Source organism: Molossus molossus, unplaced genomic scaffold, assembly GCF_014108415.1.
Source record: "Molossus molossus isolate mMolMol1 unplaced genomic scaffold, mMolMol1.p scaffold_m16_p_5, whole genome shotgun sequence".
NCBI classification, from domain to species: domain Eukaryota; kingdom Metazoa; phylum Chordata; class Mammalia; order Chiroptera; family Molossidae; genus Molossus; species Molossus molossus.
The window spans coordinates 114,230,028-114,247,446 of record NW_023425388.1 but is presented as its reverse complement, the minus strand read 5'-3'; the positions used below and the strand labels follow the sequence as shown (position 1 = coordinate 114,247,446).

Below are 17,419 nucleotides of genomic sequence, written 5' to 3'. Positions count from 1 at the left end.
ATTCGCATCTTGGGGGTGCCAGAAGGAGAAGAGAGAGAACAAGAAATTGAAAACCTATTTGAAACAATGGCAGAAAACTTCCTTAACTTGGTGAAGGAAACAGACATACACGTCCAGGAAGCACAGAGAGTCCCAAACAAGATGAACCCCAAGAGGCCCACACCAATACACATCATCATCAAAATGCAAAAGGTTCAAGGCAAAGAGAGAATCTTAAAAGCAGCAAGAGAAAGGCAGCTAGTTACCTACAAGGGAGTTCCCATTAGGCTGTCAGCTGATTTCTCAAAAGAAACTTTGCAGGCCAGAAGGGAGTGGCAAGAAATATTCACAGTGATGAAAAGCAAGAACCTACAACCAAGATTACTCTATCCTGCAAAGCTGTCGTTTAGAATCGATGGCCATATAAAGAGTTTTCCAGACAAGAAAAAGTTAAAGGAGTTCATCACCACCAAACTGTTATATAGAATGTTGAAGGGTCTTTTTGAAGAAAAAGATAAAATATATGAACAAACAAAATGGCAATGAATACATATCTATCGACAATTGAATCTACAAGCAAAATGAACAAGCAGAACAGAAACATTCTCATAGATACAGAGAACATTTTGTTGGTTGCCAGATGGGAGGGGGGTTGGGGGAATGGGTGAAAAAGGTGGAGGGATTAAGAAGTACAAATTGGCTGCTAGACTGACAAGCCTCAAAGGGAAGGGGGTTAGGGGGATGGGAATAAATAAACCAAAGAACTTATATGCATAACCAATGGACACAGACAACAGTGTGGGAAAAGGCAGAAGGAGGGCGGGAGTGGGGAGGAGGGGGTCAATGGGGGAAAAATGAGGGACATCTGTAATACATTCAACAATAAAGATAAAAAAAAGATTTAAAAAAATCCTCACCAAAGATATGTTTATTGATTTTAGAGAGAGAGAGGAAGGAAGGGAGACGAGAGAGAGAAACATTGATGTGAGATAGAAACATCAATCAGTTGCCTCCTGTATGCACCCCAGAGATTGAACCCCAACCTAGGTATGTGCCCTGACTGGGAATAGAACCTGAAACCTTTTTGGTGCACAGGACAACACTCTAACCAACTGGGCCACCTGGCCAGGGCAAAAAAAGGATTCTTAATTATCAAGTTATAATTAATTATATACATTCAAGGAAACATTTATTCTTGGCTTATTTTCCACTTTCTCAATCTAAGGCAGGTCTTTCTGGTCTATATTTCCTTAGCACTCTTAAATTATCAGAATCATAATTACATAATCGTGTAATTAGCAGTTAACTGTAAGATCTCAAAAACTGCAAGCATTCGAGACATAAAGTCTACATATTTTTTGCCAGACTATTCCTGGCCCTTAAAATTAGCATCTTCCCCAGATTAGAAGCTAAAATAACTTTCGAAATACTGAATAAGTGGACTACAGAAATGCAGGAAAGAGTGGTATTTCCAAGAATACTTCCAGACCCATAAAAAAATGCAAGACTATCAACTGTGCTACTGCTTTTAAAAGATAAAGTATTGCCAGATCCTGTGGCTCAGAGGGAAAGATTTAATTTATTGTGGCTTTAGAGACAGAAGAGCTAGCCTCCGCTTCTTCATCTGCAGAATATGAAACACATCGGCTGCTCTCTCAGAGAAATGAGTTTTAAGCAATTCATTTTTGAAAAGGCCAGTGTAACAGAAATTTCCCTCCATTGTCTAGCATTCAAGGACATGTGTTCGTGGATGCTGCAGCATGGGATAAGTGGGAGAGAAGAAAGAAGAAAGGACTACACACACCACCCAGCGGGGACGATCAGGAAGAGCCCCAGGCACTGGGCTGCTGTTCTCAGCTGAAGCTACACAGCAGGCCCTCGATAAATACCTGCTGACTGATCCCCCGAGGGAAGGAATGGATGACTACCTCCCAGGACTGCCCAGAGGTACGTGGAAAAGCAGGTAAAGTGATGAGCGGAAGAGCCCGTACACATGTAACACGTTAGTCCCTTCCTCCCTGTTTCTCACCGGGGTCACCATCTCTGCTGGTTACAAGGCTAGACAAACAGATGGCTAAGTTGAAAAAATGCTCCTGGGTACAATGGGATAAAAATAGCTCTTAAGGAAAAAAACTTGTGTATGCTCTTTTATTTTGCTGTTACATGTTATAACTTTTGTTTCTCATCTTGAAGATACTTATTAGCCAAATTATCGACTAAATGACATCAATGCAAGACAACAGAGTAATTTTCAAAGCAACTGATGACACACCCTGAGGGCCACAGGAAGCCTAGCATTGGGCAGCCGGGCCAAGACTACTACAGGCAGCTATCAAGGTCGAATCTATCAAGGCAGAAAACCAAGTGAGGCGGACTTCAATTTCTGAGCTCATTTATTTGGACCAGTAATTTCTAGAAATACCTCTGCCCTTCATTCCGGTTTTGGGCAGGTCCAGCTTGAAGCCTAACTGACCATAAAGATCAGGGAATGGCACTGGAGTCAAGTTTGAACTAAAGTGAACTTAGCACCAAATCTTTTCTGTTAAAAATCATTTCAAAGCCCTCCCATACTCTCCTCGCTTTCAACATCTCCAAGCACAGAACAAACAGCAGACAGTTTTCGAGTCTCAGTGACCACTTAGAATCAGAGCATGGCGCACACGGGTGTCATGAACTCACGGCAGAGCTTGGATTCTGCTTAAAGCAAAACTGTATCTCATATTCTATCACCGACTTGCTTTCTCCTCTACTTTTTGAAAATTCAACCACAGACCAAAATTTTATTACTCTAATAAAAAGTTAGGGTACTTAGATTATGGTGACTAAAATGAATCCCAAGACTTTTTAAAAAAAAAGAAAACAACAAATTGGCCTGGCTGGTGTGGCTCAGTGGTCGAGCGTTGACCATGCACCAGGAGGTCACCAGTTCGATTCCCGGTCAGGGCACATGCCCAGGTTGTGGGCCCGATCCCCAGTGGGGGGCATGCAGGAGGCGGCCAATTGATGTTCTCTCTCATCGATGTTTCTATCTCTTTGCCTCTCCCTTCCTCTCTCTCTGAAATCAATAAAGAAAAAATATTAAAAAAACAAATTGGAAAATATGAATTACTCTTTTTAACGTAGGTTTTTGAAAATAACACATACAGCCCTGGCCGGTTTGGCTCAGCGGTTAGAGCGTCGGCCTGCGGTCCGGAGAGACCCGGGTTCAGTTCCCGCTAAGGGCACGTACTTCGGTTGCAGTTTGTCCCCAGCCCTGGTTGGTCGTGCGGTGGCAGCCATTCGATGTGTCCCTTTCACATCTATGTTTCTCTCTCTATCTCTTCCTCTCTCTCCCTCCCACTCTATCTGTACAAAAAATGGAAAAATGTCCTCGGGTGAGGATAAAAAAGGAAAATAACACATACAGAAATTTGACAGCAATTCTCAGCACTAAACTCCTGTTTTCAACTGTACAAGCTCCTTAATTTAGATACTTCAGAGCCGTAGGGGAAAAGGTAGACTCCACTTACAGTCAGACTGAATCCTTCCAATTAAGCATCAAGTGCATCCGTGTCACTGCACCTGAGTGTGGAGACAGAGCTGCTGATTGGTGTCTATGTCATGACCTCTCTCTCCCTCTCAGTTAACAAGTCCTGAAGTTAACCTTATCTTGTCACATTTTGTAAAATGTTAGTTTACATCTATTTCACAACAGCTATTGTTCGACTTTCAGGAAATGTGCAGCTTCAGCTGTGAGGTGGCAGTTGTGAAGACAGTTCACAAATACAAACAGGACAGGGACTTAGACCCTTCACTATGGGAAATGAGATGCCAGCCTCAAACCAGGTACGCAGTCACTGGCTCTAAACCCGAACCAGATGGAAGTGAAGGCACCCGGCACGATTGGCTGTGTCGGGAGCGTCCTCCTGGCCAGAGGTGCTGACGGCAGGGGTGACTGAGGACCGGCGGTTGGGAGCGTGCCCGCCGCGTTCTTTCCCGTTGAAGAGCCCGAGCGCAGCTGCACACACTGGGCGGCCAGCAGGCCCATCAGCCCTCAGCTTCCCTGATGTACGCAAGAAATTAAGCAAGACCTGCAAGGTATTCAGACAGGCACAGTCATGCACAAACCAGCCTTCGTTAACGCCAGTCTACGATGCTGGGGCTGAAGCCTCCGGTCAGGAAAACTGGGGCGCAGATACCTGTGGACGTTAGGAAATGGAGGGGACGGGGAAAGGAAACGTCTGACGACGTTTACCTCGCTGTGGCATGACACCCAGACAACGGGCACCGCATGGTAAGCCTGAGGCGCGGCGAGGTCGCCGCATTAACACGGGTGCAGCCGCCCAGCTGGTGTGGCTCCGGGTCGGGGCACATGCCCCGGGTGCAGGCTCGATACCTAGCAGGGGCCTGCAAGAGGCGGCCGGTCGACGTTTCTCTCTCACGTCGATGTTTCTCTCTCCCTAAAAAGTCAATAAAAACATTTTTTTTTTTTAAAAAAAGGATGTAGCTCACAAAGAAATACTTCAGTAATATTAAGTCCAGTAAGTCGTTATGTTACACAGGTATGGATTCAATAAAATAGTACAGTGGTTCCCCCTTATCTGCAGGGGATACGCTCCAAGACCCCAGTGGATGCCCGAAACTAAAAATAGTACCAAACCCTATACACTGTTTTTTCCTGTACGTACACACACACATATGCATATGTACATGCATACACACACATACACTTAATGGCTTCTCTTTGCCATGTCTCAATTGCCAGTATCACCACTCTTATACTTTGGGGCTTTTATGAAGTAAAATAAGGGTGACGTGAACAGAAGCACGGGGCTCTGAGAGCCAAGAAGGCCACGAAGTGACTGAAGGTGGGTCATGCACATGACGTGGCGACGCTGGAGCAAGGGTGACTCAGCTGAGCAGGACAGCGTATTTCATCACGCTGCTCAGCGTGGCATGCAGCTCACAACACATACCCTGCTTACTTCTGGAATTTTCCATGGTCTACATTTCTGGACTGTGGTTGACCACAGATAACTAAAACCACAGAAGCAAGACTGTGGATAAGGGGGGACTCCTATAACCCATCCCGAGAGGAGCGGGCTCCCACAAAGTTCACTTTCTTGGATGAGTAAAGCTTATCAACACATCAAGCGAAAACCACCCTTCATTCAGGAGCTCCTGTTCTATTCTGTGGGATTTAAACGACACATCGAGAAGAACTGTAAGTTCCCATCTGCACACATTTTCAACTCTGTCAATTAAGCGGTTCTAGGAACAGTGAAAATTCAGCCCGTCACCACCGAAGAGCGAGGATACGGACGGCCTCCGAAAGGCCAGGTCTGGAAACCTGCTGCTACAGAGGAAACCTCTCCGTGGGGTCTGCCTCTGGCTGCAAGAGCAGCAAGTGCTGTCTGCTTGAACATTTTTACACGCCCCTGCTTCCTAACCACATATTCATCTACTCTAGCACCTCTTGATTTCAGAACAAGGCAGGTCACCCAGGGTGGTCTCCACCAGTTAATTAATTTACATTCTAAAAGTCTCACCACGGCACACCGCTGTCTGGTATCCATACTCTCCTCGCCCAACAGCACAGTCTCATACTCTTCTACATCAGAATCGGAATTCTCTCCACGCTCTCACAACCACGTGAACGCCCGGCCACTGGGCCTGCTTTGGAATGTGACTTGCAACTGGAACTGAGACCTGACACTGAACTTCTGGCAGGACTACTGTTTCCTTCAAATTCAGTGAGAGGAGGTGAAGAAAGCTACACTCACACAGGGAGGTTGAGACACACAGGGGACTTCTGCTAAAAGTACTCTCATCTTCCTTTTATGCAACGGTGGCTTCTAGTGTAAGGGGCAGAAATAAGGAATACATGTTCTGAGTTCACATACTAACACGGCTTTCACTTCTTATATGAAAGGAAAAGAGTATGAGTTAAAAAATAAGTCAGTAAAGTGAAGGAAGTTACATTTGGCCCCGACCACAATGAACACTCAGCACATCATTTCTTACTTAGACTGATGAATGTCAGATGCTGCCATTTATTATGGTCCAGACACTTCTGCTCCCTGTTGTGGAGCATGGAACGTCCTGGCACAGAGCAGTTCCTCAGCCTCAGGACTGCTGGCACTTTAGGTCAGACAACAACTCCGTGCCGCGCGGGCTGTCCCGCCGTTCAGCACACCCAGCAGCGCCCCCCACCTCCACTCCCCAGATGTCAGCGGCATCCTCCCCACTGGGCTGTGACAACCACAACCGGCTCCAGACGTTCCCAACGTCCCCTAGCAGGGGGATCACCCCAGGCTGTGAACTAGAACAAACATAAACTAGCCACACAGTGAGGCTGAAACTTCCTCAGTCTTTTCAGTAACATTTCACATAGCTGCACATTTCAAACCCTCGTGTCTGAACAGAATTCAATTTCAGTGAAGAGCAACACCAAAAGCCCGATTTCAGTGTTATGTGGAACTAACATGCTTTAACTTCCAATCTCTTAACGTCACACAAACTTTAGATTTAATCTTTTAATTTAGAAAGCTTGTATTTGAAATTTTGATGTTTAGATTTATAATAAAAATGAATCCTCATATCTGCCCCCAGGCCTGAGCCTCATGGCCACTGGGGAAGGCGGTCTCTGCTGGTTTCAACAGACGTACTCACAGAAAATCTCAGGTCTGCTGGGGGCGGGGGAGGGGCCTGGTCTGCGGCAGAGCTTGGCTCTGGCCCAGCCGCATTCCTGGCCTGGCCCCTTGCCACAATGTCCAGTATCTGACATGAGTCACTGCGAGAGGGCTTCTCCTGGGGTGTGTCCTTCTTCTTAGACCCCCTGGATCTTCCTTTTATTTGAATGGTTCATCAACACTAATTTTTTAAAAGCTGCTTTTGCATTTTAACTACTAGTTTTGTCTTGTTGTATATGGTTTTGTTAAAAAAAAAAAATTTTATTTTTTTTATTGTTTTAGAGACTGTCCTGAAATGGACGCATACCTATTAATTCATTTGATCAAAATTCGCCACAGGATGTGAAGTCCTAAATCACAAGTAGTCAGAACCTTCCTGTGTATCCATATCGCCACAGACACGTTTGCATTCCGGAACATGGATGCTGACTTTGCCAGCGGTCTGCCCTTCGGCCTTGCACACACCTCTCTACCTGATGCAAAGCCGTAATTACAGAGAATGAGAACGTGGACACAAATATTATTCACGTACACGTTCTACCTCCTTTTTTAACGTCTCCCGAGAGGACAGAGCCAAATTATTAGGTTTCTTCCTCCAAGTTCCATGGAGACAATACTTGGTCCTGTTAGGTCTTGCACGTAAGTCTACTCGAGTTTAAAGATAGTTGTTAAAGTTTTTTTATATTTGTCTCACAGTCCTCTAAGTTCTGGAATAATCACGGTTCCGTTATCATCCTCTAATTCAGACGCGAGAAAACCAGTGAAGGCCAGTCTGCAGACTGCCTGCTCCAGGTTAGGTGCCTCTCATGTACCCAGAGGGAAAAGAGCGTGTGTACGCAACGGTATTTCCCAAAGTGCACAGCAGAGTGCTCATGGGATGCTGTGTCCCAGGCACAAGCAACTCTGTCCCCCAGGAGAGAGCCAGATACGAAGGGAACGGACACTGACCGTCGAAACTGCCTTGCTCCGCAGCGACGCGCAGCAGCTGGCCGTACGTCTCCACTGAAGGCCGGTACACGAAGACCCCGGAATTGAAGCAGTCGGGCCACCCTGGGTCTGGGGCCGCCGACAACTCTTCTCTCTCAAAAAGATCATCGATATTTGCTAGGACCTGATTCAAAGAGGAGGGAGCAAAGCATTAGAGGAATGTCCCGAGCTCCCCCTGCGCCGTCATCACAAAGGGTGCAGTCTGCGCTGGTCAGAACCGTCCAGATAACAGCTGCTCTCCCTCATCACCCCACACTTGTTGTATCTGAACTTGACTGTCAAGTCCTGGCCGCGTCCCTCCGGCGCCCAGCTGGTCACGGCTACCATGTCCATCCTTTAGCCATCAGAGCCACTCACCAGAGTATCTGCATCCATGAACACACACTTGGAATACTGTGTGAGTGACCAGCAGTGGAGTTTAGTTAACGTAACGCCCAACTCAGGCCTCTCCAGCAAGGTCAGATGCGCAGAATCGCCACTGTCCAGAACGTCGACCAGGATGACTTCGTCAAAGACAGTCTCTAACACCTTCCTGTCAAAATAAAATTCAAAACCGGCACTTGGCATCTGTTCAGAACCAGTGACATCTAACGTAAGACTGCATTCTTATGAACCTACCCATGCGTTAGCAGAACAAGCTGTTACCTTGGCACAGAACAATCTCTGAGTTATGTCCTAATTTACTCCAGGACAAATTAGGCTGATTTGCATGGGCAGCTAACTTCACCAAAAGAACACAAAGCTGAATAAAGTTGTGGCGAGAGTACAGCCCTTATTTTCAACCGTGGTATCTCATTCGAACGGATTCCTCCTGATGCCACAGGTGTTCACAAGTGATGCTGAATCAGCACATGGACTGTCTGCAATGAAGCCTGTCACTAACCATTTCTGCTCAAGAACTTGACAGAGAACTACCGGAATTCGTGTGTCCCAAAGAAGTGAAAGGGCTCAGTTTAACCGGCATCTGTGTGAGCCTGGCACTCCTGGCAAAGAGATCACTTCGGGTTGTAAAATACAACACCGCTCCATGCCCCAAGTTAACTAGAGGTTTGTTTCAGAAAGCCACCCTGAGGTCAGGGGAGTATACTTAGGTAAGACACTAAACTCAGCCTAAGTTAAAACATTTGCTAAAGACAGATCATCGCTGAACGTTTATCATCTCAGACAAGGAGGACAAAACTTCTACGTTCCAGCTCGCACAGTACACTTGATCTTTTTGGGAAGAAATGGCCGATGTCACCATTAACCTTAGTAAAGGTGCGTGGGGGGGGGGGTTAGCAGGGAAATGTGGGGATGGGGTGGGGGAGAGCAAGGAAACTATGAGTACATCTGTCTTCTTATAGACATCCTCACTAAACATTCTACAAATTAGGACATACACAGTAGGAGATACACTTTTTAAAATATCTTCACCCAAGGATATGTGTTTGTTTTTTTCTTTAATTTGATTTTTAGAGTGAGGAGAAACGTTAATGTGAAAGAGAAAAATCAATCGGTTGCCTCCTATACACACCCCAACCAGGGACTGAACCCGCAATCTAGGTATGTGCCCTGATTGGGAATCAAACCTGCAACCTTCTGGTGTACAGGGTGATAATCCAATCAACTGAGCCTCCTGACCAGGGCTAGGAGATAAAGTTTCTGGCATTTTCCTAAATTACCCTTTAGAAACAAGGTTGCTTGTGCACATATATGTATGTAGAGAGAGCTATATACATATGTATTCTCCTTTTCAGAGGTCCTTGGCATGTGCTCACATCTTGGAAAAAGTCACAAAAAAGGTGTTTTCAAATCTAAGAGGGATAAAAAGAATGCAAAAATAAACCCAATCGTAGCTGCTAGTGTGCCCAGATACTTTTAAAGTTGGTATTAGGAACTAGGTAGTTCATTCAAATTCTTCAAAATTTAATTCCAACGAATCAAAGTGAACTAACCCAATGGACATGCAGCTAGTGCCCTTCAGGGTACTCTCCTAGCACAATCCCAAATTCAGAAAGAGCTTTGGCAAATATACTAATCCATTCGTTCGTAAATAAAGATCTTTAAGGTTACAAATGTCAACTGGCAGTAGAGAAAACTGCTATTTTCTTTATTGAAAAAAATTTATTTATCTTTATTGTTGAAAGTATTACAGATGTTCCCCCTTTTTGCCCCACTGACCCCCTCCTGCCCGCTCCCCTCCCCCCCCCCCCCCCCCCCCCCCCCGCCTTCCCCACATTGTCTGTGCCCACTGGTTATACAAATATGCACACAAGTTCTTTGGTTTATCTCTTCCCACCCCCCATCCCCCTTCCTGCTATTTCCTTTCAAAGTCACCTGAGGTTTCCCTGGTTTGAAACAGGAAACCGAGCAGCCCCCGCTGCATTTCGGGAAAGGAGAGCATGTGCAGTGTGACCACAGGAAGGGACCGCCTAGACGGAACCCACACAGACCACCGAGAGGACTTGCTAAGGGACAGTCCGTTCCTCTTAGAAGCAGCGAGAGCAGGGGGCAGACCACCACAGCACAGGGGGGCTTGGGTGGAACAGCTCCCGAAAGCTAGACAGAGGTCTCAGACCCTGGACTCCTTCCTTCAGCAACTCGTCTTTCTCCCCCAGCGCTCCACCCCTGAAGAGGGTATAGCTCAGTGCCCACTGGTGCCAGAATGGGAGGGATGTCCACGCTCCACACTGGCAGGGAGTCCTCACCTCATGGAGTCCGAGACCTGTGGGGTGGTGAGCACCGCCAGCCTCCGGGTGGTCCTGTGCTGTTTCAGAGATGAGCCTAGCACCAGGGCGCCTTTGGCGTAGGAATCATTTGTGGTCAGTGTCACAAAGGCCTGATCTTAATACAAAGAAAAAAAACAAGACAACACATTACAATGTCCTACCTTGAAAGAGCTACCCCAGGTCCCTTTGTAACCAATAAATTGGCAAAAATCAGCTCCTCTCTGTCTGCCCTAATTTAGAATCCAGACAAGCTAAATACTCAGACTAGCTTAACACTCAGAGGCTGAACCTGAGGCAATTAACAGGCGGCAATGAAGACATCAAGAGGCGCAATTTCTATTTCTCCCACAGGGCACCACGACAATGTTTTCAGCCAAGTGCAAACCCAATGAGCAACCCCAATCGCAAGCGTCTGAGGCAGAGGCCACAGTCTTCATCCTGGTGCTCACATTTCTGCCAAGCCCTGGGCTTCTGATACCAGTTTCTCAACCTTGAGCAAAGGCCACCCACCACCCCTCAAAGTCACTGTGAGCGTCTGCTCAAATGTCACCTCCTCAGGACTTGCCTCCTAAACGCTTCTATCTAAATAGTGGCCAATCGCTGTCCAATGGACTTGGGAATCACCCCACAAGCTCTAAGGGATATGCCTTGTTTTCCTTGGAGAAACAAGCGGTACCTACCCCCCACCCTGCCCCCTAACATTTCACGCGAATTCTCTCTCTCACCTGTCTCCAATAATCGCTTAATTGCCAGGACCAAAGGCAAACTGAATTATTATTCTTCCTGCTGGACAAACCACCCTGCCAAGACCACCAGCCCCACTGTTAGGATTTCCCATCCTTCCCTGGCATTATTCTGGGGCACACTCTGTTTCTGAGGGCGTTTTAACATAAATCGGTGGGCATCCAAGTGTAGAGGATACTGAGGATCAAGCTCTGGCAGGGGTCACTTGGGGTCACAGGGAGTTGGGACATTTTGTTGCAAAGTCACTGTCTTAGGTTTCCTCATTCTCCCTTTGCCCATTTTCCAGCGTGGAGGCAGCGGGATTTCCACTGGGGGGTGACAGGAAAGTGGAGGCTGTCAGCTGGGCCAGTGGGCCCCCAGCCTGACCTGAGGGCCAGGTTCACACACAGGGTGGGGCTTTCTTCCCGGCAAGCCCACTCCTCGGTTGCAGAGACGGTGTTCCCCACCCCTGGGGGGCCACCAGCTCCCCGGCCCGGGACACCTGTCACCTGACAAGCCCGTCGCCCTCTGTGCTGGCTCCAACCATGTCAGTCCGCCCCAAGGGTCCTAACGTGGGGCAGGACGGGTGTTTCCGCTCCAAGCGTGCGGACTCCGAGGTCGGGAAGACAAGTTTGGGGAGTGAAGCGGGGTTCCAGGGCTGGGGAGCAGGGTGATGCTCTCCAGGCTGCGGCACGGGACGGGACCCCGGTCCTCGCAAACCGGGCCGGGTCGGCCCCACGCAGGGGCGGGGCGCGGTCCCTTCCCCGACGGGCCCCACCTGCCGTGTCCTCGCAGGTCCGGGGAAAGGAACCCCGCGAGCCTCCGCGGCCCCGGGGAGGGGGGTTACCTGGGCCTCCGTCCCGCGGCAGACGGCCCGCGGCCCCGGCTCCCGGCAACAAGTGGGCCGGCGCCCTCCCGCCCGGCCCCGGCTTCCCGACGCCCGGCCCGGAGGCCTAAAAATAGGCTCGGCCTGACCGCCAGCGCCGGGCGGCCACCAGGAGGGAGCGGCGGGCCCGCGTCCCCGCCGCGGAGGGGCCACCCGCGGGCGGGAGGGCGGCTCCCCAGGCCGCTGCCCCGGGAGGGACAGGAGCCGGGCCGGCCCCACCCCCCGGCCCGCAGCGGCTCCGCCGGCGGCCTCCCGAGCGCGGGGAAGGGCGCGGAAGCGGGGCCGGGGCTCCGCGGGCCCCGCTCGGCCCCACAGCGCGTCCCCGGGCGGCGGGCGCCGCTGACGCAGGAAACGCCCCGCCCGGCTGCAGCCTCCGCAGCTCGGCGCGGTCCCCCCGCCGGGGACTCGCGGGGCGCGGGCGGGGGCGGCGCCTACCTGCCATGGTGCCCGGGGGCCGCAGGTAGGTGCAGGGAGACGCCGGGCGCGCGGGGAGCGCGGCCAGGAGGAGGCGCGGCGGGAGCGGAGCGTGCGCCCCGAGCGCTCTTATAGCGGCCGTCACGTGGCCGCGCACGCTCCCGGGCCCGCAGGCAGCCGGCCGCGGCCGGCCCGGGGAGGGCGCCCTGCGGCTGCGGGACCGCGCCCCCCTCCCAGTCCCCCCCCCCCGCCCCCGCACCCCCCCCGCCCCCGCACCCCCCCCGCCCCCGCACCCCCCCCCCCCGCCCAGTCCCCCGCCCCGCCCCCGCCCCCTGCCCCACCCGCCACGCCCTCGCGCCCCCGCCCTCGCCCTCCTGCGCCCCCCTGCCCCGCCCCCCTCGGGTCCCGTGCCCTCCGTCCCCCTCGCGGCCGCTGCGTCCTCCGCCCCGCCCCCGCCCCCTCGCGCCCCCGCCCCCTCGCGCCCCCGCCCTCCTGCGCCCTCCGCCCCTGGGCTCAGGCTGCGGGGCCCATGGTCGCACCTTCCGCGGGGCACCTGCCTGGGGCCGCGCCCCCCCAGAGCCGGGGTTTGGGTGGCGACTTGCGGGTGGCAGCAGCTGGATCAACTCCCAAGGAAGCCGAGGGCCAGGGGAACTAAAACACCAAACAGACGGACAAATCCCGAATCACTCTAGTGACAGCAGTTCACCTGAATGACCTCGAAGTTGAATGCCGCTCTTTCCATCCAGGATCCCAACTCAGCCCCTGGAAGCGTTTCTTACTGTTCTCGCAATGGTTCTGTGGCTCTGGCAGAAAAGCGGGTTGAATTTTAAGTGGATTCCTTAGATTCCTGGGGCCCTCTACCTCAATGACATATTTAAGTGTTTGCTGAATCCTCGTAGAACTCACTGAAGTAGATGCTATATCCTTATTTTTACAGATGAGAACAGAGCCAGAACAATTATCTGGTCCGCTCAGGTCAGTGGAAAAGGTTGAATTTGAACGGTGGCAGTTTGGTTACAGAACGGACCTGCCCACTGGCAAGACTGAGACATCTCTGGACACTGGTGTCCTAAGGAGGTTAGTGAAGGCTGGTCACTGTGGTTGGGTAATGTACATTTTAGGTTAATTTATTTCACAAATCATAGGATGGTGAATCTGTCTTTCCCCCCAGGAAGTTGAGAAATAGCTCTCTAATGTGATCACACCCTGCTCTCGCATCGCCCAGAGGCACCGGGAGCAGCCAGTAGTTCACTTCTCCACAAACCCTAGTTGCTCAGTAAATGCTGAATGGAAGCCAAACAGGAAATTGACAACATCAGGAAATAGCCCCAGCCCTTGTGGCTCAGTGGTTGAGCGTTGACCCATGCAGCAAGAGGTCACCAGTTCGATTCCTGGTCAGGGCACATGCCCAGGTTGTGGGCCTGGTCCCCAGCGGGGGGCATGCAGGAGGCAGCAGGTAGATGTTCTCTCTCATCGATGTTTCCATCTCTCTCTCTCTCCCTCTCCCTTCCTCTCTCCCTCAAATCAATAAAGAAAAAACAAAACAAAACATGAAATAGGTGCTTAAGAATAAGTGATTTATCGCAAAGACAGTATTGCTGGTCTCAAACCAATTGTATCACTGTTTCCTACATCAAAATTGCTTGGGGCACCTTCTAAAATGCAAAAAAATTTGGTCTGAAGCTCAAACCTCTTGAATCAGAATCTTAAGGAACCCAAGAATCATCAGTATTTTAAATATCACTCCCCAGGAGACTGTCTTGTCCTTCCTTCCCTTTCCTCCCGACGACTCCACCATAACATGGGGAACACTGATTTATTTGGGAAGACCTCCTGGTTACTTGGATTATAAACCACCTTTGCAGGAAGTGGGAATGTGAGGGCAAAGATGCAATGGATGGGATTCCACTTATTCAACCCCAAAGGCTTCGAGAGTTGGAGCTCTGCAAGGAACATCAGGGCTGTGCTTGAATGGTACCTGCCTGGAGAGAAGGAAGGTGCCTCCAGGTCTGATTTGCTCCTTTTAGGTGGACCTGGAAGAATAAGGTTTCCATCTTTCACCCAGGAGCCCTCTTTGCCATCAGTGACCCTTAACCACCTGCTACTCGAAGCCTAAGTGCCAGGGCTGGACTTCCACAGGGTGTGGTGCTGGAGTCAAAAGGTCAAAGCTAAGAGGTGAAGACAGCCTGGACAGCAGAAGCTTCCCTTAGGAACAAGGTCCTGTCTTTTCCACGCCCAGAGTGTTTGAATAAAAGCAGTTGACACAGCCTTCTGGAATGCCCGTGTTTCATGCATATTCACAGAAACAAAAAGGTTATAGCTTTTACCACTTTGAATCAATTAAGAACATTTTGGGGTTGCTACAGTCTACTCTTACGGGTTGTCTTTTTTTCCTTTTTTTTTTTTTTTTAGTGTATTTTGTTTTTATTTTCAGGACAGTTGAGTATGCTTATAATATTTTTAACTAAATAAAATAGGTTGGACTATCACAAATAACATATTGAAATGCCAACCCAAATTGAAGTGCAGTGATTCTGTTACATGTTTAATAATTGAACAGAAGACTGGCATTATTTTCCAAAGAATCATGTCAGAGAACATGAATGAATTGTAGAAACCGATTCACGAATAGTGGTCTTATCAGAGCACGTGAATCAGCAATGTTTAGGCAAAAGATTCTGTTCCCTAACTTTTCATAATATCTTATAATATCGCCATCTTTCATTAATCCATAACCAGACAGAAAATCTTATGGATGACTGGGAACCAAGAGGAAGATGAAAACTTGTAATCTAAAGCTTTCTAACAGAAAATAAATTCAAATAACTTTAAAGCATATTGTTCAGAAGTCTTTACAGGAAGACGTATACGCTGTGCAGCACTATATCCCCCCCCTCCCTTTATTTTAGAGAGAGAGGAAGTAAGAGGGCGAGAGAGATAGAAATATCAGAAAGAGAGAACATCGACTGGCCGCCTCCTGCATTCCCCCCACTGGGGATCGGGCCCACAACCTGGGCATGTGTCCTGACTGGGAATCGAACCGGCGACCCCCTGGTGCATGGGTCGATGCTCAACCACTGAGCCACACCAGCCGGGCTCAACTTGGTTTTTAAATGAAATTTACCAATACTACCAGTAGGGCAGATGTGAGATATCTATCAAGTAAATGCAAAAGAGAATCAATGCACTCATAACAATATATTACGAAAGATTCATATTGAAACTAAAATATTTGGGTTTCAGAAACAGAAATAAAAACATTCTACTCTAAATTGGAAAAATTGTCTTGATGTCAAGTGCCAAGTAATAATAATTATACATGATTGCCAAAATCTGAATATTCTCCTATATTTCTTACATTATCATTTTTTATTCGTCGTCTTCATTTCATATTCCCTGTCTGAGTGAATTACGTACCACCCATCCAGGAGCTTGATCGTCACGTCTAGGAATCATCTTACATGTTGTCTTAATCGACATTACCAGCAGTGACCCACTGCCCAGTGCTCCTGAGCCTGCTCTCCATTGAGCTCCAGTTAGGTATAAGAGCAAGGTCTCTGAAAATGTAATGCACACAGCTTGCCTGCGGAATCTTGTTAAAATGCAGGTTTTCGGGGGTGGACCCTCAGGTGATGCCCAGGCTGTGGACCAACTTTGAATAGTGAGGTGTTCGAACATTCTGGATTTTAAGGCTTCGAAAATAGTGGATAGACATACATGTTGTAGTGAGACAAACGTTTGAGACATTCATTTTCCCCATGAAATTGGAACTATCAGAATTTCTGAGTCTAAAAAAGAAAAGATTGATGTTAAAAACAAACAACTCTACATGAGTACATATAACTATTAACCCTTTAAACCTGTGCTAAATGGGTATATTCAGCACGGTTGGTCCCAAATTAATTTTTAATTGGCGTTGGAATGCATTATGTAATTTTTTGGCAGGGTACTTACCTCCCTAATCGTGGCTTGTTTAGGATAGTGCTGAAATCAGTTTGCATTCCCTTGAGCACACTCGCTAATGGACGGGGGAGCAACTGACCTGGAAAAGATTCCAGAGCCCAGGGCAACCTGCCGCCGAAGACACAACCAGTTCCCACGGACAGTTCCTGAAACAGGTGAAACACATCTGGCCAGACACAGGACCTAACTAGTTCACTAATGACTTAAAAGTTTACTCTTAATTGATAATACACAAAATCTGTACCCATAATGGTTCCCAGGGATCACAGCCCTGTCCAACCTAATCAGAAGTTTAGTTTCAAGAAATACTATCCTGGGAGGCCTAACGTAGCTCATTCTTCCATTGACTCACAAGCTCCACAAATAGCCTGGTGACTAGTTATATTGCCTTAAAAATATTTATTGAGACATAATTAACATACCTTAAAATTCACACATTTAAAGTATACCATTAAATGCTCTGTAGTACGTTCACAGAGTCATACAAGTATTACCACAATCTAAGTTTAACATTTACATCACCCCTAAAGAAACCTGTACCCATCAGCAGTCCCTCATTCTCTCCCTTCCCTCAGCAACTGCAATCTACGTTCTGTCTCTGGAGAGGTCTGCAGAGATTAGCCTATGTGTGGTCTTTTGTGATTGGCTTCTTTCACTTAACATGATGTTTTCATGCTCCTTCACGTTGTGGCATGTATCAGTATTTCATTCCTTTTTAATTGCCAAATAACATTTTATTACAGTAGACACATATACCACATTTTGGTTATCCATCTCATGGGTAAACATATTAATGGACATTTGGGTAGTTTCTACTTTTTAGTTATTATGAATAATATTGCAATGAGCATTTGTGTCCAAGTTTTACATGGCTATATACTTTTCTTTCTCCTACTATACACCAAGAGTGGAATCGCTAGATCATATGGTTACTCTATGTTTAACAATTCAAGAACTGTCAGACTGTTTTTCAAAGTATCTGTATCATTTTGTGTTCCCACTAGTATAAGGTTTCCAATTTCCTCACTTCTTGGCCAATATTGTTATTGTCTTTTTCATAATAGCCATCCTAATGGGCTTGGAGTGAT

The 17,419-nt window shown here is 48.4% G+C and overlaps 1 protein-coding gene across 2 annotated transcripts in view; it reads right to left on the bottom strand.

Moving 5' to 3' along the window:
- The window catches only part of GYG1 (glycogenin 1), a 37,023-nt gene extending 24,566 nt beyond the window's left edge, over nucleotides 1-12,457 (bottom strand). For both annotated transcript variants that reach the window (XM_036243407.1, XM_036243406.1), the window contains exons 1-4: nucleotides 12,390-12,457; nucleotides 10,325-10,460; nucleotides 7,995-8,169; nucleotides 7,599-7,761 (exon numbers count right to left, since the gene is read on the bottom strand). In XM_036243407.1, coding sequence (XP_036099300.1) covers nucleotides 7,599-7,761; nucleotides 7,995-8,169; nucleotides 10,325-10,460; nucleotides 12,390-12,396 — 481 coding nt within the window. In that variant the 5' untranslated portion in view covers nucleotides 12,397-12,457. The remainder of the gene's footprint in view (nucleotides 1-7,598; nucleotides 7,762-7,994; nucleotides 8,170-10,324; nucleotides 10,461-12,389) is intronic.
- Between the last annotated feature and the right edge of the window lie 4,962 nt (nucleotides 12,458-17,419).